The sequence below is a fragment of the Oncorhynchus kisutch genome, linkage group LG9 (assembly GCF_002021735.2).
Source record: "Oncorhynchus kisutch isolate 150728-3 linkage group LG9, Okis_V2, whole genome shotgun sequence".
Taxonomy (NCBI): domain Eukaryota; kingdom Metazoa; phylum Chordata; class Actinopteri; order Salmoniformes; family Salmonidae; genus Oncorhynchus; species Oncorhynchus kisutch.
In genome coordinates, this window is record NC_034182.2 from 22,221,248 (window position 1) to 22,242,254 (window position 21,007).

The 21,007-nt window shown below is 42.0% G+C and overlaps 1 protein-coding gene across 1 annotated transcript; it reads left to right on the forward strand.

Annotated features, from left to right (window-relative positions):
• Positions 1–4,299: 4,299 nt before the first annotated feature.
• On the forward strand, positions 4,300–20,517 carry LOC109896889 (lysophospholipid acyltransferase LPCAT4). Its single transcript, XM_020491320.2, has 13 exons — positions 4,300–5,071; positions 5,373–5,736; positions 6,319–6,431; positions 6,923–6,983; positions 7,291–7,349; positions 9,236–9,270; positions 9,393–9,447; positions 9,639–9,721; positions 10,174–10,299; positions 14,661–14,814; positions 16,744–16,836; positions 17,414–17,549; positions 19,760–20,517. The coding sequence occupies exons 1-13, from the start codon at positions 4,982–4,984 to the stop codon at positions 19,975–19,977; spliced, it is 1,587 nt and encodes a 528-aa protein (XP_020346909.1). The 5' UTR covers positions 4,300–4,981; the 3' UTR covers positions 19,978–20,517.
• Positions 20,518–21,007: the final 490 nt, after the last annotated feature.

The window sequence follows — 21,007 nt, forward strand, 5'->3', positions numbered from 1 at the left end:
CAACTGATCACAAGCAAACACAGTTCACCTTCATAGCAGTCACATGCAAATAGCATGTAAACTTTGATCTTTGTATAATTCCTTTTCACATCTACGTGTTCTCCTCCTCTCACCTTGAACTTCAGTGCACAACACCAACTGTCTGTGACCAGGTGAAAAAACCTTTCCAAGCCAAACCATCTCATAACCACTAAGTGCTGCACACTTGTGCCATTAGGTAACCCTCCATGTGTAGGCTATTGTACTGGCCTGTGGAGTACATTGTTTCATATGTGTAGTAGTTTGTTGCATCGTATTGCTTAGTTTATCATTTGTGTCAACACTTTAGAACTCTCCATCTTATCTCTGTAAACCTACCCTAGCTTCACCCATTTTCCCAATGCTGCTTCCTTCGCTTTGTTTGTTTAAAAGTTTTGATGTACTGTTTTTAATACATTTTTGTCACCTGTGTAATGCTGTCCTGCTTATTCTGGGGTTCAGACTGAATGCAGTGGTAAATGTACTGCTTACAATTGACATCAGCAACATGGACCTGTTAAATTTACAAGAAGGGTGTTGATATACAGTAGCTGCGTTTAGGCATGGCTTCCTTGTTTGGAGTCTAAGTGTTTCTCATTCTGCTGGAGTTGACCTAGTATTTTATATAAAACCTACCTTAAGCATCCAATGTCCATTTGTAACTCACCCCCAAAAGCACAATATGCTGTTTTACATTGTGTTATTTTTACTGGTCTAATTCCTAAAAGGGAAAAGCAGAAGAATCTGTGCGCTCTTGCATAGTAACAATAGTTCATATGGTGCACTTCAATGTCCAAGGTTTGTGGCATTGATGAATAAATAATTTAATGTTTACTTAAATTCAGATGTTTATATTTTATGTTGTGTATAAAAGGCATATGTATGCATTGTTTACTATTTTGATTTCTTTAAAACAAATGTGATTGATGGGTGATTAGGTGTATTGTCAAATATGCTTATTCATTCATCCTTATGGATACATTCTGCAATGAGTTAATCAGGCTTTTGAGTCTGCAACATAAGTTAGTTCTGAATAGCTTTAATAAAGCAGGGCATTCTGACACCATCAATTGAAATAGATTTCACCTTGTTCATAACTGTCAGAAATAAGAAAAAATCTCCACCAGCTGAAGCAGAAGAGCATTTGGTAAAATAAAAGGTATGTTGCTAATATCTAGGTAGGTAGATAGCTGCAGTGCATTCGGGAAGTATTCAGATCCTTGACATTTTTCACATTTTGTTAGTTTACAGCCTTAGTCTAAAATGTATTCAATTCTTTATTTTCCTCATCAATCTACACACAATACCCCATAATTACATTACATTAGGTTTTTAGAAATAAAATATCACATTTACATAAGTATTCTGACCCCTTACTTTGTTGAAGAACCTTTGGCAGTGATTACAGCCACAAGTCTTCTTGGGTATGATGCTATAAGCTTGGTACACCGGTATTTGGGGAGTTTCTCCCATTCTTCTCTGCAGATTCTCTCAAGCTCTGTCAGGTTGGATGGGGAGCATCGCTGCACAGCTATTTTCCTGTCTCCAGAGATGTTCAATAGGGTTCTAGTCCAGGCACAGGCTGTGCCACAAGGACATTCAGAGACTTGTCCCGAAGCTACTTCTGCGTTGTCTTGGCTGTGTGCTTAAGGTCGTTGTCCTGTTGGAAGATGAACCTTCACCCCAGTCTGAGGTCCTGAGCGCTCTGGAGCAGGTTTTCATTAAGGATCTCTCTGTACTTTGCTCCGTCCATCTTTCCCTCGATCCTGACTAGTCTCCCAGTCCCTGCCGCTAAAAAACATCCCCACAACATGTTACCACCACCATGCTTCACTTTTGGTATGGTGCCAGATTTCCTCCAGACATGACGCTTGGCATTCAGGCCAAAGAGTTCAATCTTGGTTTCATCAGACCAGAGAATCTTGTTTCTCATGATCTGAGTCCTTTAGATACCTTTTGGCAAACTCCAAGCGGGCTGTCATGTGCCTTTTAATGAGAAGTTGCTTCTGTCTGGCCACTCTACCATAAAGGCCTGATTGGTGGTGTGCCAGAGATTGTTGTCCTTCTGGAAGGTTCTCCCATCTCCACAGAGGAACTCTGGAGCTCTGTCAAAGTGACTATCAGGTTCTTGGTCACCTCCCTGACCAAGGCCCTTCTCCCCCGATTGCTTAGTTTGGCCGGGTGGCCATTTAAGAATGGTGGAGGCCACTGTGTTCAATGCTGTAGAATTATTTTGGTACATCTGTGCCTCGACACAATCCTGTCTCGGAGCTCTAGGACAATTCCTTCGACCTCATGGCTTGGTTTTTACTCTGACATGCACTGTCAACTGTGGGACTTTATATAGACAGGTGTGCGCCTTTTCATATCATGTTCAATCAATTGAATTTACCACAGGTGGACTCCAATCAAGTTGTAGAAACTCAAGGATGGCCAATGGAAACAGGATGAACCTGAGCTCAATTTCAGGCCTCATATCAAAGGTTCTGAATAGTTATGTAAATAAGGTATTTCTATTTCTTATTTTTCTTAAATTTTCTACAATTTCAAAAAACTTGTTTTCACTTTGTCATTATGGGGTATTGTGTGTAGATTTATTTTTTTAGATTTATTTTTTAGCTAGGCAAGTCAGTTAAGACTAAATTCATATTTACAATGACGGCCTACGAACAGTTGGATAAATGCCTTGTTCAGGGGCAGAACGACAGATTTTTACCTTGTCAGCTCAGGGATTCAATCTAGCAACCTTTCATTTACTGGCCTAACGCTCTAACCACTAGGCTACCTGCCACCCCATTTATGAAGAAAATGTTGAATTTAATACATTGTATAATATGGCTGTAATGTAACAAAATGTGGAAAAGGGGAAGGTGTCTGAATACTTTCCAAATGCACTGTAGCTTCTTTGCAAAAAGCTACTGCTACTAGTATAGAATCATGTGCAAGACACAAGACAATGTATAAATAAGTCAACAAATATTAGTTAAATAAAATATGGAACAGTAAATTAAAATATATTTTCTTTTTGGATCAAGGTAGCTAGTAGCTAGCGTGCTGACAGCAAAGGTGTCAGCTAGAGATGATGTACAGAAGCTTGCAAGGATGTGCATCTTGCATGATGTTTGCTTAAAGATGTTTGCTTTGATGCCAATTAGTATTTTTGAATTTGAGCGCCAAATATAGCAATAAAAGTCACCTTGTCCGAGAGAGATTTGCACTGTTATCAAAACGTCACGCCAGGGTAAGCCTACACGAAACACTTATTTGAAGTGTTTCTAAAATCCACAATGAATAAACTAAATGCTGAAAAAAGTTTTGAACCATTTCCGTGTTTTACTTCTAGTTTGTATGGGTATTATGTGGGGCTCATTTGGGCCACGAATGGAGAAACGTACTGTATAACGCCCCACACAGCAGACTGTCGACCAATCGCGTTCACCATGTCATTCTGAATCACGTTGTTGCAAATGCCGAGTTCAAAACAACTGGGAAATCTCACATTTCCGACTACAGTGCGTTAAAAGACAACGGGGAACTCGGAAAAAAACGAGCTCAGACTGGGAAAAAATATTTTGAGCGCTGATCCACCTTGCAATATATCATACATTTTCCAATTGGTAACATAATGTATATTGTGCAGATTCACAACATATAATGCGAATTGTAATGTGTACCATATTTTACGAAATGGGTGATGGACATCCACAAATTAATAAATACCATACAAACGTAACATGTCATACCAAATGTATTGTTTAGGATTAACTACAGAATAATACGAAATTCTCAGAAACCAGGTTACAGACAACTCGTGTACCATGGTACTATCTCTGCCAATCAATTTATCCGTATCTAAAGGTAGTGGACAGCTGGTGACATCTTGAGACTAACATAACATAGCAGGCGCTTGACGACAATTTCAAAAAACGGTCGGGGGAGGTTTTCTGCACTGTTCAACAAATCTGAACAGTGCAGAATAAAAACTCCCCCAATATATTAAAAAAATGTATATATTATCAGGCGCCTGCTACGTTAGTTTGCTCTGAAGATGTCACCAATTGTCTACTACATTAGAGACGTATAACGTGATTGGCAGAGATAGTACCATGGTACACCCGTTTTGATTGGTGTACAGTTTAGTACTCGGTGGCGTTTGCCTGTCTATCTAGCGAATATGAAAGTAAGTATTTGGAAAACATTTCCGAGATTTGACATTGCCAACAAACGGAAATGTTTTCAGAATAAATAGCTCCTCCCTCGACAGATCTATCATCTCGAAAACGAAAGCAGATAGCTTGCTACGGCCCACCACTTTACATGATTGGATTGTGATTGAAGGAGTGGGACGGGTTTCGAGTTATTTATATATTATTTTCTCCCCCCCCCCCCTCCTTTCCCACAATGGAATATTTTATTTTCAGGAGGAAGGAGAAGAAAAAGTGGGCGGTAATATAACTTTTCAGGATATAGTCCGCCCTAAAACCCCACCGAAGAAGATCACCAATGCGAGTTGTTGTTCTTATTTTTTACGCCATATGCATTGACACGAGCGCACATTTCGTATTAAATTCCTTGTATTAGAGTACAATAAATCAACGTATTGGAATTTTAAAATTCGGATTCACATCTTCGATTTCACTTGGATCGTTTTCACTTTTGAACTTGTTTCTTTGTTTCTTTTTATCCAACCAACTGTCGCACTCCCCCTTATCCCTCGGACTGGTTTTGGCTCTCTGCATCTTGATAACGTTACATTTTGAGAGCCACTTTTATAACTTTTATATCACAACTTTTTACGCAACGCCAAATAGTTGCGGCGGAATTAAACTGTCGACGCACCGGGATATTCATCGCCATTCAGTGAATACCTCGCACATCAAACCTCAAAGGGTTAGTTTGAAATCTGGTTGGGTCTGACCTACTTTTTACAGATATTAAGTCTGTCAAGGCTTGCCTAGTCGCCATGGAGAGGCGGGACAGTCGCCAAGCAACATCCGATTACCCTCACCCATTTATACACAAACTGAAACTGACCAGGGCACAGAGAATACGGGTGAGTTGTCTTATGCTTGAGAAAATGTGGTAAGAGTTTGAGTTGAAAAGAGGACACATTTGAATGGTTTGTGTGTCTACATGCATGTACCTATTGTTGATTATCAACCGTGCACGCATCTATATTCTGGATTCATTGTAGCATGTAGCAGCTTGTCTAGGAACTGTGATACAATATGATACATTGTAGCCTGTGCCAGAATGTGTACATCTGTGTGTGTAATGAATATTATACATTGAAGGTTACCTACCCTATTTAACTTACTATTCTCCATATATTAACATGTCCCTCCAATCCACAGGGCATTGTGTTGGGCACCATCCTCTTCCCCATACGAATCTTCCTGGTCGCCCTCTGCTTCCTGATGATGTGGCCTATTGCCCGGCTGCGTTTGGCCGGCTTGTCAGAGGAGGAACGCTCCCGGCCAGTAGTGGCGGGGTGGCGTTGGTGGCTGCTACATTCCATCATCCGGTTCCTGAGCCGGGCAGCATTTTTCTTCCTGGGTTTCTGGGTCCGGGTTAAAGGTCGTAGGGCAGGGCGTAAGGAGGCTCCTGTGCTGGCAGTGGCGCCTCACAGTAGCTTCCTGGACATGTTGGTGCTGCCGGAAACCCAGTTAGCTACAGTGGTGTCCCGATCGGAAAACCAAAAAATCCCTGTTATAGGGGGTGAGTGTGGGGGTAACTGGGAGTGGGACACATGCGTGTGCACACACACACACACACACACACACACACACACACACAGTTGGCTAAGGTGGTGTCCAGATTGGAGAACCCGGGATACTTGGAGTGACTCTGGATCAAACTGCCCTTAAAAGACACTGTCCTCAAATGGTAATCTTAATCACTGGGGATAAAATACCGCACTGGGGGCAACTTCATTCTACTATGTTGGGGTGAGATGGAGAATGTGAGGGGGGGGGGGGGGGGGGGGGGGGGGGTGGAGGTTAGGAAAGGAAAGGAAGGAGAGATGGGGGAGGGATTGGGGAACAGGGAGTATTGAGAAATGTTGACAAACTCCTAAAACAAACTATTGCCTTATGGCTTCTCTTGTTTTTGTACTCCTGCTATCTTTTCCCGACCTTTCCGCTTTCTTTCTCACCTTTTTCCCTTCGTATTCCCTTTCCTATCTCTTCAGTAGCATAGGCCTTCAGTGGCTTTTGTGTCCTAACTAATATAATGATCACGTTGTTATGGTTATGTCACATTATAACAGTCTTGTGTATGGTTCCTTTTTTCTCCCTTTAGCCCTCCTGGAGTTTAACCAGTCAGTGATGGTAAATAGGAAGAATCCAGAGTCCAGGAAACAAGCTATTGCGCAGATCATAGAGAGGCTCACCTCCAACGGCTACTGGCCACAGGTAAGCAGTGTTCAAAGGTCCTATTTGGCCAATGGAGGTAACAGGTGTAACGGAGTAGCCTTGTCCGAGACATGTAAACCCAATTGTTCAAGGATTTCCATTGGTTGAGACATTGGGTTATCACATAGGCGACGTGGGCTCACATCCAACCAGTTACACACATGTAACCTCACTGCATCAGTCTTGTGCCATGTAGCGTGACGACACTGAGTTAACTGGCACGTTAGAATGATGTAACAATAGAACAATTAACATTACTGATGAATGGACGACTGTTATAGAACTGGTTTAACGCCTTCTTTCTCTCAGTATATATCAATCACTGTCTCAATCTCTATCCCTGCCTCCATCTTTTTCTCTCTCTCTCTCCCTCTTTCTCCTCCTAATGAACCTTACTGATGGACTGGCTTTACGAACTCCCTTGCTTTCTCACTCCCCATCTCTGTCATTGTCTCTATTCATCAATCACGGTCTTTCTCTCCCTCTCTCAGATGCTGATGTTCCCAGAAGGCACCACTACGAACGGCACCATTCTCATCAAGTTTAAACGTGGTGAGAACCAGACCTTGGTTCAAGTACTATTTGAAATCTTTCAAATGCTTTTAGCCTTTGCTTTAGCCTGCCTAGGGTGCCAGATTGGCGGTGTTTGCACTTTTGCTTCTATTCCAATAGTTCATATAATTTCTAATAGCATATGAACCTGGTATTGGTGAGCACACAAAGAATATCTTGGCTTAAATCAACAAACTCACTAATGCAGAACCTAAAGAAATGGATGGCATGTTGTGTTACGTAGGGAGGGGAGGGGAGAAAGAAAGGTGTGAGCTGACTGGTTTACTGTTCTCTCTCTCCCTTCAAGGTGCCTTCCTGGCTGGAGTCCCAGTCCAACCAGTCCTGCTGCACTACCCCAACAAACTGGTGAGTAGAGAGGGGAAATAGAAAGTGAGTGGTGGAATGAACCACTGCCTCTGGGAGCATATATGGTCTGGGATGACTGCACTACCACTAGACCAGCTCCAGACAGAGTAGTTGACTTGCCAATGGATTGGAATTGGGCCTGAGAACACCCTTCCTATTAAGGACTACAGTGTTCTGGTCGTGGGAAAATACCATGTTTGCTTTCTAATCATAGATGCGGTTCCCTCCACTAATGTTGGCACCCTTGGTAAATATGAGCTAAACTGGCTGCGGGGAAGAAGAAAAACATCTTTATATTCACAAAAATCAAACCTTTAATTCAAGTAAAAATAATTGAAAGAAGAAATCTATTCTTATCATAAAACAAATATATGTTGGTTCTCAAATATATGTGTGCCACAATTATTGGCACCCCTTCATTATTTGTGCAACCTCCCTTTGCCAAGATACCAGCTCTTCCCCTATAATGTGTAATGAGTTTGGGGAACACATGGCAAAGGATCTGAGACAATTCCTCCATATCGAATCTCTCCAGATCCTTCAGATTCTCCAAGATCCACGCTTGTGGACTCTCCTCTTCAGCTCATCCCACAGGTTTTCCATGGCGTTTAGGTCAGGGGACTGGGATAGCCATGGCAAAGCCTTTGATTCTGTGGTCATTGAAGCATTTTTGTGTTGATTTTGAGGTGTGCGTTGGATCACTGCCCTGCTGGAAGATCCAACCCCGGCCCAGTTTAAGCTTCCTAGCAGAGGCAGTCATGTTTTGATTTAATATCTGCTGATACTTGATGGAGTCCATGATACCATGTATCCTAACAAGTTGTCCAGGGCCTTTGGAAGAAAAACAGCCCCACAACATCAAAGATCCACCACCATACTTCACAGTGGGGATGTGGTACTTTTTGGCGTGGCCATCTTTCTGTCTACGCCAAACCCACCTCTGGTGTTTGTTTCCAAAATGCTCTATTTTGACATCTGACCATAGAACCCAGTCCCAATGAAAGTTCCAGTAACGTTTGGCAAAATGTAGGTGCTTGAGTTTGTTGTTTGACAGCAAAGGCTTTTTCTTTATGACAACTCTCCCAAACAACTTGTGAACGTAGTTTTGGAGATTTTCTGACCCAAGACCCAACTAACGTCTGCAATTCTCCAGTTGTGATCCTTGGAGATTTTTTTGGGCCACTCGAACCATCCTCCTCACGCACGTTAACAATCGGCCTGAAAGAGGACATTGCCCTGATGGTAGAAATGGGCATTTTCAACCGTTGAGCTTTTTTCTTGTAGCCATTTCCTGGTTTGTGCAGCTCAACAACCCTTTGTCACACATCATTACTGTATTCTCGGGTCTTTTCCATAGTAATGGATGACTATGGGAACCTGGCCTGTGTTTCACCTCATATTTATACCCCAGTGAAACAGGAAAGTCATGGCTTTTCACTTAAGTGTTCCTAATCACTCAGGTGAACTTAAATGTAAAATATGAATGGGTATATACTTAAGTTAGATTCTACTCATAAGAATTTTTAGGGGTGCCAATAGTTGTCACACGTTTCAGAGAAAAATATTTGTCATTTATTTCACTTTTTTTTTTAAATAATTCTATGATTTTACTTCAATTAAAGGTTTGATTTTTGTGAATATTTGTAATGAAAGACCAAGAGGATAAATAGCAACGATGTTTTGCTCATATTTACCGAGGGTGCCAGTATAAGTGGAGGGCACTCTTGTTAATCTTTGCATGTTGGAACTCCAATGGTGCAACAGCCTGTCTGTACAGGGTGTGTTTTGAACTGAGTGACCTGTAGGCTATGCAATGTTCTGAACATAATCAGGTGACGTACTGTCTGCACGTGTGAGTTTAAAAGAAAACTGGCTTATTTTTCTAGGATACTGTGCGCTGGACCCACAAGGGCACAACCTGGTAAGGCATCATCTAAATTAATTTTTCTTTGGAATATGATAATCATTCAACTTCATTATCTATAATATTAGAAATAAGCTTTTTCTAAATGTTATTTCACTGATGGGTGTTGTTCCCTCCAGGATTGAGACACTGTGGCACACCTGCTCTCAGCTCTACACTAACGTTACTGTTGAGGTATGATCGTGTTCTGTTTTCAGATTGGCTGTCGGTGTAAATGTCCTGTTCTCTTATTAGCGATATTACCTGTCAGTATTAATATCCTGTTCTGATTGCCTGTATTACCTGTCACTATAAACTATAAATGTAATGTTCTCTTATTGGCTACAGTACCTGTATTAATGTCCTGGACTCTGATTTGGTTACAGTTTCTGCCAGTATACACCCCCTCTCAGGAAGAGAAGGATGACCCTAACCTGTATGCAGACAATGTCCAGAAACTCATGGCCAAGTAAGTTTACACAGAATTTCTGCCTGTAATGTATGTCTATCTCATCTTTGGGCTCAGTCTTCTTGAGGTGTGTGTTTTGTTGTTGCGGTATGCGTGTTATTCTAACAGTACTGAGTTTACCTCTTTGAGCTTGTCAGGGCTCTGTGTATCCCAGCTAATGACTGTGTACGAATACCTGTATTTGCATTTTTAAATGGTAGGCTTTTTGAGAAGAAAATAATGAGTATGGTTTAAATGCCAGGATGTTATGCTCATTTACGCTTTTCATCTAGTAGAATTGCGCATTAGATGATGCATTCTCAGTAGGATCAGCCTAGTATGCTGATATTTGTTGCTTACTGCGGTTGTTTTGATGTAGTACGATTAGTAAACAATATGCAGGTAGTAGGCACTGCTTATGTGAATGAGAGATGTATGTGTGGTCTAACAGTATAATCTCCTATGTGTTTCAGGACTCTGGGCATCCCAGCTACAGACCATGTGATGGAGGGGCGTGTTCCTACCAGAATGCTAGGGGGGCTCTCCCTCCCCCTAGAACCCCCAGCCAGAGAAACCCTCTCACTGCTGCACAAAGATGGGTAAGAGACGTGTGTGTCACAGGAGGCTGGTGATGGGGTGACGGCTCATAATAATATCTGGAATGGAGTAAATTAATTGGTATCAATCTATGTTTGATTAGTTTTTATGCCGTTAAGTACACGGTTCCAGCCATTACTATGAGCCAGCCCTCCCCAATTTAAAATGCCACCAGTCACCTGTGGTTTGTGTGTCTGTGTGGAGTCATCAATTGCGTGTGCGTATGCAGAGTCATATAACAATAACCATTTTGTATTAGAGAAGAACATGTGTAGAACTTGTTTGTTACTGTGTATAGAATGTATGAAAACGTATGTGTGTGGCTTACCTGTAGGAGTAGAACAAAGGGATTATGGGGAGATGCTGTTAGTGTTGAGTTGGAACAGGTGTGACGGGCCTTGGAAGATGCTACAGGAAAAACAGTTTACAAATGCCCTATCACATTTTTATATTTACAAAAATATTTATTTCACTGTGACAACCCGTACGTACATTGGGAGTAATACATGTATATCGACTCAAGTCATTAATGCAAATTCACTTTGGAAACGTGCCTGCAAAGTTCCTATAGAAATGGCTACTTTAGAATCTAGGAACTGAATCCATGACAATATATACATACAAGTATCTGCCAACGTAAAGGGCGTTAGGCCACCGTGAGTCAGCACAGCTTCAATTAAACTTCACATAGATTCTACAATTCTCTGGAACTCTATCAGAGGGTTGCGACACCATTCTTCCATGAGAAATTTCATAATTTGGTGTTTTGTTAATGATGGTGGAAAACCCTGTCTCAGGCACCACTCCAGAATCTCTCATACGTGTTTAATTGGGTTGACATCTGGTGACTGAGACTGCATCGTTTTCATGCTCATCAAACCTATCAGTGACTTCTTGTGCTCTGTGGATGGGGGCATAGCCATGGTAGCCAAAATAATGGCCTGCCCAGCATTTTTATACATGTCCCTAAGTATGATGGCATGTTAATTGCTTAATTAACTCAGGAACCACACCTGTGTAGAAGCACTTGCTTTCAAAATACAGTGTACCCCCTCATTGACTCAGGTGTTTCCATTATTTTGCGAGTTGCCTGTATACAGGGCATTCGGAAAGTATTTTCCACATTTTTGTTACTTCACATTTTAGAATAAAGTTGTATTAAATATTTTTTTCCCTCATCAATCAAAACACAATACCCCATAATGACAAAGTGAATACAGGTTTTTAATTTTTTGCAAATGTATTACAGTTATTTTTTAACGGATACCTTATTTACATAACTATTCAGACCCTTTGCTATGAGACTTGAAATTGAGCTCAGGTGCATCCTGAGATGTTTCTACAACAGCCTGCTTGGAGTGCACCTGTGGTAAATTCAATTCATTGGACATGATTTGGAAAGGCACACACCTGTCTATAAAAGGTCCCACCATTGACAGTGCATGTCAGAGCAAAAACCAAGCCATGAGGTCAATGAAATTGTCCGTAGAGCTCCGAGACAGGATTGTGTCGAGGCACAGATCTGGGGAAGGGTACCAAAACATTTGTGCAGCATTGAAGGTGCCCAAGAACAGTGGCCTCCATCATTCTTAAATGGAAGAAGTTTGGAGCCACCAAAACTCTTCCTAGAGCTGGCTGCCCGGCCAAACTGAGCAATCGGGGGAGAAGGGCCTTGGTCAGGGAGATGACAAAGATGGTCACTCTGACACAGCTCCAGAGTTCGTCTGTGGAGATGGGAGAACCATCCAGAAGTACAACGATCTCTGCAGGACTCCACCAATCAGGCCAGAGTGGCCAGACAGAAGCCACTCCTCAGTAAAATGCACATGACAGCCTGCCAGGAGTTTGCCAAAAGGCACTTAGGACCATGAGAAACAAGATTCTCTGGTCTGATGAAACCAAGATTAAAATATGTGGCCTGAATGCCAAGCATTACGTCTAGAGGAAACCTGGCACCATTTCTACGGTGAAGCATGGTGGTGCCAGCATCAGCTGTGGGAATTTTTCTCAGTGGCAGGGACTGGGAGACTAGTCAGGATCGAGGGAAAGATGAACAGAGCAAAGTTCAGAGATGGTTCACCTTCCACCAGGACAACGATTCTAAGCACACCGCCAAGACATCGCAGGAGTGGCTTCGGGACAAGTCTCTAAATGTCCTTGAGTGGCCCAGCCAGAGCCCGGACTTGAACCTGATTGAACATCTCTGGAGAGACCTGAAAAATAGCTGTGCAGCAACTCTCCCCATCCAACCTGACAGAGCTTGAGAAGATCTGCAGAGAAGAATGGGAGAAACTCTCCAGAGGTGTGCCAAGCTTGTAGCGTCATACCCAAGAAGACTTGAGGCTGTAATCGCTGCCAAAGGTGCTTCAACAAAATAGTGAAGAGTCTGAATACTTACGTAAATTTGATATTTCAATTTTTTTTTTTATGAGATTTGCAAACATTTCTAAAAACCTGTTTTAACTTTGTCATTATGAGGTGCTGTGTGTACAGTTGAAGTCTGAAGTTTACATACGCTTGGGTTGGAGTCATTACCTCATTTTTCAACCACTCCACAAATTTCTTGTTAGGACATCTACTTTGTGCATGACACAAGTAATTTTTCCAACAATTGTTTACAGACAGATTATTTAACTTATAACTCACTGTATCACAATTCCAGTGGGTCAGAAGTTTACATTAGTTACACAAGTTGACTGTGCCTTTAAACAGCTTGGAAAATTCCAGAAAATGATGTCACGGCTTTAGAAGCTTCTGATAGGCTAATCATTTGAGTCAATTGGAGGTGTACCTGTGGATGTATTTCAAGGCCTACCTTCAAACTCGGTGCCTCTTTGCTTGACATAATGGGGAAATCATAAGAAATCAGCTACGACCTCAGGAAAAACTTTTGTTGACCTCCACAAGTCTGGTTCATCCTTGAGAGCAATTTCCAAATGCCTGAAGGTAACACGTTCATCTGTACAAACAATAGTATGCAAGTCTAAGCATCGTGGGACCACGCATCCGTCATACCGCTCAAAGGAGACGTGTTCTGTCTCCTAGAGATGAACGTACTTTGGTGCGAAAAGTGCAAATCAATCCCAGAACAACAGCAAAGGACCTTATGGAGATGCTGGAAGAAACCTGTACGAAAGTATCTATCCACAGTAAAACGAGTCCTATATCGACATAACCTGAAAGGCCGCTCAGCAAGGAAGAAGCCACTGCTCCAAAACACCATTGAATTTTTTTTTTTTAAGCCAGACTACGGTTTGCGACGGCACATGGGGGCGAAGATCGTACTTTTTGGAGAAATGTCCTCTGGTCTGATGAAACCGAAATAGAACTGTTCGGCCATAATGGTTATGGTTATAACGGTTATAACCATGGTTATGTTTGGAGGAAAACGGGGGAGGAAAACGGGGGGGGCTTGCAAGCCGAAGAACACCATCCCAACCGTGAAGCACGGGGGTGGCAGCATGTTGTGGGGGTGCTTTGCTGCAGGAGGGACTGGTGCACTTCACAAAATAGATGGCATCTTGATTGATGTCTTGAGTTGTTATTTCAATATATCCATATACATTTTCCTACCTCATGAAGTTAAAGCTTGGTCGCAAATGGGTCTTCCAAATGGACAATGACCCCAAGCATACTTCCAAAGTCGTGGCAAAATATATCACGGAGAACAAAGTCAAGGTATTGGAGTGGCCATTACAAAGCCCTGACCTCAATCCTTTAGAAAATTTGTGCGCAGAACTGAAAAAGTGTGTGGGAGCAAGGAGGCCTACAAACCTGACTCAGTTACACCAGCTCTGTCAGAAGGAATGGGCCAAAATTCACCCAACTTATTGTGGAAGGCATCCCGAGATGTTTGACCCAAGTTAAATCATTTAAAGGCAATGCTACCAAATAGTAATTGAGAGTATGTAAACTTCTGACCCACTGGGAATTTGAGAAAATAAATAAAGCTCAAATAAATAATTCTCTCTACTATGTTTCTGACATTTCACATTCTTAAAATAAAGTGTTGATCCCAACTGACCTAAGACAGTTTTACTAGGATTAAATGTCAGGAATTGTGGAACTGATTTTAAATGTATTTGGCTAAGGTGTACGTAAACATCCGACTTCAACTGTAGATTTGATGTGAAAACAACAATTTAATAAATTTTACAGTAAGACTGTCACGTGACAAAATGTGGAAAAAGTCCAGTTGTCTGAATACTTTTTCAGATTGCACTGTATATGTAGGCTATTTTATCTATGGCTTTGTGTTTGATCCTAACTCGCCTTCTTGTGTGCAGTACTTCTTAAATTGTCATCTAGAAACCTCCCGTTCTCATTTCTCTCCCCTTCAATTTGTTTCTCCTTCCATCCTCAGTCTCAGAGAGTCCGAGGTTGAGGCGGCACTAACTCAGATGATTGACCGGTGTCAGTCCGAACAGGGTTGGAGGGCTGTTGTGGATGAGCTGGTCCCTCTTATGGGACTGACTGACAGACAGACTGCTGCTAAGATCTGTGGTCTCTACTCAAAGGTAAAGTCCTCCTGAGGTAAAATTGTCCACCAGCGTCAAGTGTGTGTGCAGTACATTTAGAATATTTCTTGGTGTTGTGTATACTTTGTTTGTTGTGTGTACGTTTGCATGCGCACAGTATTCCGGCTAGTAACTCATATTCCGCTTAAGGTCTAATTCGGGATAAGCTGTTTACATACCTTTTTGATATCCTGTTCACGAGTGTCCATGGAATCTGTGAATATCCAGAATATTCCTAATTGACTTTCATATTAGTTAAATGTAATAGTACAGTGCATTAGGAAAGTATCAAATCAAACTTTATTTGTCACATGTGCCAAATACAACAAGTGTAGACTTTACCGTAAAATGCTTACTTACAACCCCTGAACCAACAGTGCAGTTCAAGAAGAAGAACATATTTACTAAGTAGACTAAAGTAAAAAAGTAACACAATAACAAGGCTATTGTACAGGGGGCACCGGTACCGAGTCAATGTGCGGGGGTACAGGTTAGTTGAGGTAATCTGGACATGTAGGTGGGGGTGTTGTGACTTTGCATAGATAATGAACAGCGAGTAGCAACAGTGTACAAAAGGAAGGGGGGTTGTATGTATATTGTCCGGTGGCGGTTTTATGAATTGTTCTGCAGTCTTATGGCTTCGGGGTAGAAGCTGTTGAGGAGCCTTTTGGTCCTAGACTTGGCGCTCCGGTACTGCTTGCTGTGCGGGTAGCAGAGAAAACAGTCTATAACTTGGGTGACTGGAGTCTCTGACAATTTTATGGGCTTTCCTCTGACACCGCCTATTATATAGGTCCTGGATGGCAGGAAGCTTGGCCCAATTGATGTATTGGGCCGTTCGCACTACCCTCTGTCGTGCTACGGTCAGATGCCGAGCAGTTGCTGTACCAGGTGGTGATGCAATCGGTCAGGATGCTCTCAATGGTGCAGCTACAGAACCTTTTGAGGATCTGGGGACCTATGCCAAATCTTTTCAGTCTCCTGAGGGGGAAAAGGTTTTGTCGTGCCCTCTTCACGACTGTCTTGGTATGTTTTGACTATGATAGTTCGTTGGTGATGTGGACACCAAGGAACTTCAAACTCTCGACCCGCTCCACTATAGCCCCGTCAACCTTTTCCTGTAGTCCACAATCTTCTTCTTTGTCTTGCTCACATTGAGGGAGAGGTTGTTGTCCTGGCACTGCATGTTGTCGGTGATCACTGTTGTGTCATCGGCAAACTTGATGATGGTGTTCTGGCCGTGCAGTCAGGCTTGAACAGAGAGTACAGGAAGTGGTTTTGAATGCTGAGCTGTAGTCAATGAATAGCATTCTCACATAGGTGTTCCTTTTGTCCAGGTGGGAAAGGGCAATGTGGAGTGCAATAGAGATTGCATCATCTGTGGATCTGTTGGGGCAGTATGCAAATTGGAGTGGTCTAGGGTTTCTGGGATAGTGGTGTTGTGAGCCACACCAGCCTTTTAAAGCACTTCATAGCTACAGATGTGAGTTCTACGGGTCGTTAGTTATTTAGGCAGGTTACCTTCATGTTCTTGGGCACAGGGACTATGGTGGTCAGTTTGAAACATGTTGGTGTTACAGACTCAGTCAGGGACAGGTTGAAAATGTCAGTGAAGACACTTGCCAGTTCGTCAGCGCATGCTCGGAGTACACGTCCTGGTAATCCGTCTGACCCTGCGGCCTTGTGAACGTTGACTTGTTTAATGGTCTTACTCATTGACTACGGAGAGCATGCCACACTATTCCGTCTAAGATCAGCATATTCCAGGCATCTTATCCTGTTTTCACATAACCGGGATACAAGCTTTTTGGGGTTATTGTGAACAGGATTTGATGTTTTATATGCGTCAACTCAAAAACAGAGTACTTGAATATCCCAAGTAATATATATATTATTGGTGTGCATGTAAACGTGGTCTGTGCATTGCAGGATGACAAGGTGGATCTCAGACAGATCTATCTAAGTGTGGCGGCTGTCTCCAGCTTTATGGACTTCAAGTCTCTCCTTCACATCGCCTTCACTGTAAGTACCTCTCCCGGTGTTTGTGTGTACGTGTAGAATGGATTCATAACCCCTGTGTTAATGTTTAGAGTAGATGTTAAACCTGGTAGGAAGTTATGCATTTCAACCTGTAAAGTGTGTGTACGTAGCCTGGGTCCCAGATCTGTTTGTGCGCTTGTCAACTCCAGCATGTTTGGCAAGCGAGCAGGAGTTGGCAAGAGAGCAGAAACAGACTGGCACCCAGGTTAAGAACAGAGGAACAAACCCAGGCTGTATATACAGTATTAAGAGGGCGCTTTAACCTATAAACTGTACATATACCGTATATTTTACATGTGTTTGTATGTACTGTATTTGTACAGTGCATTCGGAAAATATTCAGACCCCTTCACTTTTTCCGCATTTTGTTACTTTACAGCCTTATTCTGAAATTGATTAAATACAGGGGTCTAAAAACTTTTCGAATGCACTGTAAATGTGTGTATGTACTGTATTTTCTAAATGGAATATTTTACAAACTGTATATTAACTTTATATACTTAAATAAACTGTATAGTTTATGTTGGGTTAGAAATATCTGCTCTGTGTGTGTCTGCAGCTGTATGACAGAGAGGGTAGTGGCAGTCTGACAGCGGTGGATGTGTCTGACCTGATGGGGGCGGTAGTGGGGAGTCCTCAATACCACACAGAGGAGCTGTACTCAGAACTGTCCCGGAGAGGCGTGCCCACTGAACGCAAGACACCAATCTATATTAACATAATTTACATTTAAATGAATTGATTAATCAAATTAACATATCTTTAATTTTTGGGGGACCCATCCACCACGACCCCTCTTTCGGAGGACCAAAAAATGTTTTTGTTACATATATATTCTACACATTATTTTACACCGTAATTACATAACTATACAGTGGGACAAAAGTATTTAGTCAGCCACCAATTGTGTGAGTTCTCCCACTTAAAAAGATGAGAGGCCTGGAATTTATCATAGGTACACTTCAACTATGACAGACAATGAGAGAGAAAAAATCCAGAAAATCACATTGTAGGATTTTTTTATGAATTTATTTGCAAATTATGGTGGAAAATAAGTATTTGGTCAATAACAAAAGTTTCTCAATACTTTGTTATATACCCTTTGTTGGCAATGACAGAGGTCAAACGTTGTCTGTAAGTCTTCAAGGTTTTCACATACTGTTGCTGTTATTTTGACCCATTCCTCCATTCAGATATCCTCTACAGCAGTGATGTTTTGGGGCTGTTGCTGGGCAACACAGACTTTCAACTCCCTCCAAAGATTTTCTATGGGGTTGAGATCTGGAGACTGGATAGGCTACTCCATGACCTTGAAATGCTTCTTATGAAGCCACTCCTTCATTGCCTAGGCGGTGTGTTTGGGATCATTGTCATGCTGAAAGACCCAGCAACGTTTCATCTTCAATGCCCTTGCTGATGGAAGGAGGTTTTCACTCAAAATCTCACGATACATGGGCCCATTCATTCTTTCCTTTACACGGATCAGTCGTCCTGGTCCCTAGGCAGAAAAACAGCCCCAAAGCATGATGTTTCCACCCCCATGCTTCACAGTAGGTATGGTGTTCTTTGGATGCAACTCAGCATTCTTTGTCCTCCAAACATGACGAGTTGAGTTTTTACCAAGAAGTTATATTTTGGTTTCATCTGACCATATGACATTCTCCCAATTTTCTTCTGGATCATCCAAATGCTATCTAGCAAACTTCAGACGGGCCTGGACATGTACTGGCTTAAGCAGGGGGACACGTCTGGCACTGCAGGATTTGAGTCCCTGGCGGCGTAGTGTCACTGATGGTAGGCTTTGTTACTTTGGTTCCAGCTCTCTGCAGGTCATTCACTAGGTCCCCCCGTGTGTTTCTGGGATTTTTGCTTACCGTTCTTGTGATCATTTTGACCCCACGGGGTGAGATCTTGCGTGGATCCTAATAATTTCTCCCACAGTTGATTTCTTCAAACCAAGCTGCTTAACTATTGCAGATTCAGTCTTCCCAGCCTGGTGCAGGTCTACAATTTTGTTTCTGGTGTCCTTTGACAGCTCTTTGGTCTTGGCCATAGTGGAGTTTGGAGTGTGACTGTTTGAGGTTGTGGACAGGTGTCTTTTATACTGATAACAAGTTCAAACAGGTGCCATTAATACAGGTAATGAGTGGAGGACAGAGGAGCCTCTTAAAGAAGAAGTTATAGGTCTGTGAGAGCCAGAAATCTTGCTTGTGTGTAGGTGACCAAATACTTATTTTCCACCATAATTTGCAAATATATTCATTAAAAATCCTACAATGTGATTTTTCTGGATTTTTTTCCCCCTCATTTTGTCTGTCATAGTTGAAGTGTACCTATGATGAAAATTACAGGCCTCTCTCATCTTTTTAAGTGGGAGAACTTGCACAATTGGTGGCTGACTAAATACTTTTTTGCCCCACTGTATATATATGCTATTTGATTACATCTGGACAGATGGTACTTAAGCACATCCGGTATACATTATATGAAGTGTTTTCAGTCATAACTATTATAAATCATGGGTTTTTAAATTCAACCCTCGGCTACTTTCAGCCCGTTCCAACTTACCTTGATTATTAGTGGTTTATAATTAAACTTTTTGTGGCTGTTGAGCAGAAACCAAGTCTGTGATCATGTGACACAAGCTGTTTCAAAGAGGGGCAGTCGGACGATCGCTCTTAACTACTGGCTCTTTCTCAATTCATCTTTCCTCGATTCCCCCGCATCCTCTCCCCTTGCCTCCTCAAAACCCATTAGAGAAGAAGGTCTGACGGGAGTGACCGTGGACCTTCTCCAATACAGTTGAGGCGCCAAGGAGATAGGTAGCGAGGACTGAAAGAAAGACAAGTTGAGAGATCCACATCCTTGTCAACAACCCTAATGCTACATTGTTGTATCTCTACAGAGGAGCTGTTCAGAGTGCTGACCACCCATCCCACCTATCAGAAGCTGATCAGCGAGTACCTCACATCTGAGGGGGCAGAGTCTACAATGCCATCTACTCCTCTGATCAATGGGAAGGTTGGGAACAATAATGAAGGATTGCCTAACGACAACAGATCGGCTTTGCTTCATAAAACCGCTGATAACAGCTCGGCTCTACCCCACAAGAAGGATGACTAAGTGAAGGAACTCTGAAGCATAGTAATTGAATTCCTGACTGGGCAGTCTAATTGCTGTGATCTGAAGGGCTATGTCCCTTCTAGAAATTATATTTATGTACTCTGAAGGCTAGTCTGTTGCTGGCTACGTCTCCAATGACACCCAATGATGACTTTGATGGCGAATCCCCTTCTAGGAATTATATTTCTATGGGGCTTACACTGTTTTGAGAAATGGAGAAAATCTGCACAAAGCAGCTCTACAGTATCTACAGTAAGCCCCATAGATGTTAAATGGAATATATGTCATGACTAGTTTGTGTGAGTCTCAGATTAGTTATATATTGTTTACAATGTACATAGCTAGCTATGATTATTTCACGCAGTTCCGAGTCTGTTCGTCAAGATGCTGTGAAAATAGTATCACAATAGTTATTTATAAATGTGATGTTTTAATAAAATTTAAGAGTTCTTGTATTTTGTACTGCTTGAAAGAGATGTGGGATGTGAATAATTTGTATTGTTTAAAGAACAAAATATATAAACCAAATGTAAATGACAATTCTCAAGATTTTTTAAAAATTGTATTATACATACACCTGTAGATATCCACTTTTTCGAGCTGAAAGACAATGGCCACCGTTTACATATTGTGTTGCACAACAATTTAAGTCTATAAAAGTCGTTGTTTTAGTCAAGTATGATATTTCGGCTAGAAGTGACAAACCCGAACTACCCACTTTGTGAAAATGTGTGTGAATGCGGTGTCATCCTATGATATGACGTAATAATGATTTTAAACCTACATTTAGTTTCAGGGCTGGATTTGATTTGAATGTCACCACCCTAGTGCATGGCATTGTTTATTCATCAGAAACAGCTGCAGTCTTCGTGACCAGATACTCAAGTGGCTCTAACAATGGAAGGCTGCCAGGATGTGGCAAGATCAGGTGGGACCATTCCAGCCAATGAGAGTGCAGATACGCATGTGAACAACAGGCACAACGGTTACCACAGCCACAAAGTCAGTTCTCTAAACCGTTACTCTTTCT

Bases quoted from the DNA above. Each gene is read 5' to 3' on its own strand.
- LOC109896889 (XM_020491320.2), top strand. From the start codon at position 4,982: ATGGAGAGGCGGGACAGTCGCCAAGCAACATCCGATTACCCTCACCCA. The intron at 5,737-6,318 runs GTGAGTGTGGGG...TTCTCCCTTTAG, and splicing joins AAAAATCCCTGTTATAGGGG to CCCTCCTGGAGTTTAACCAG. The intron at 14,815-16,743 runs GTAAAGTCCTCC...TGTGCATTGCAG, and splicing joins TCTGTGGTCTCTACTCAAAG to GATGACAAGGTGGATCTCAG.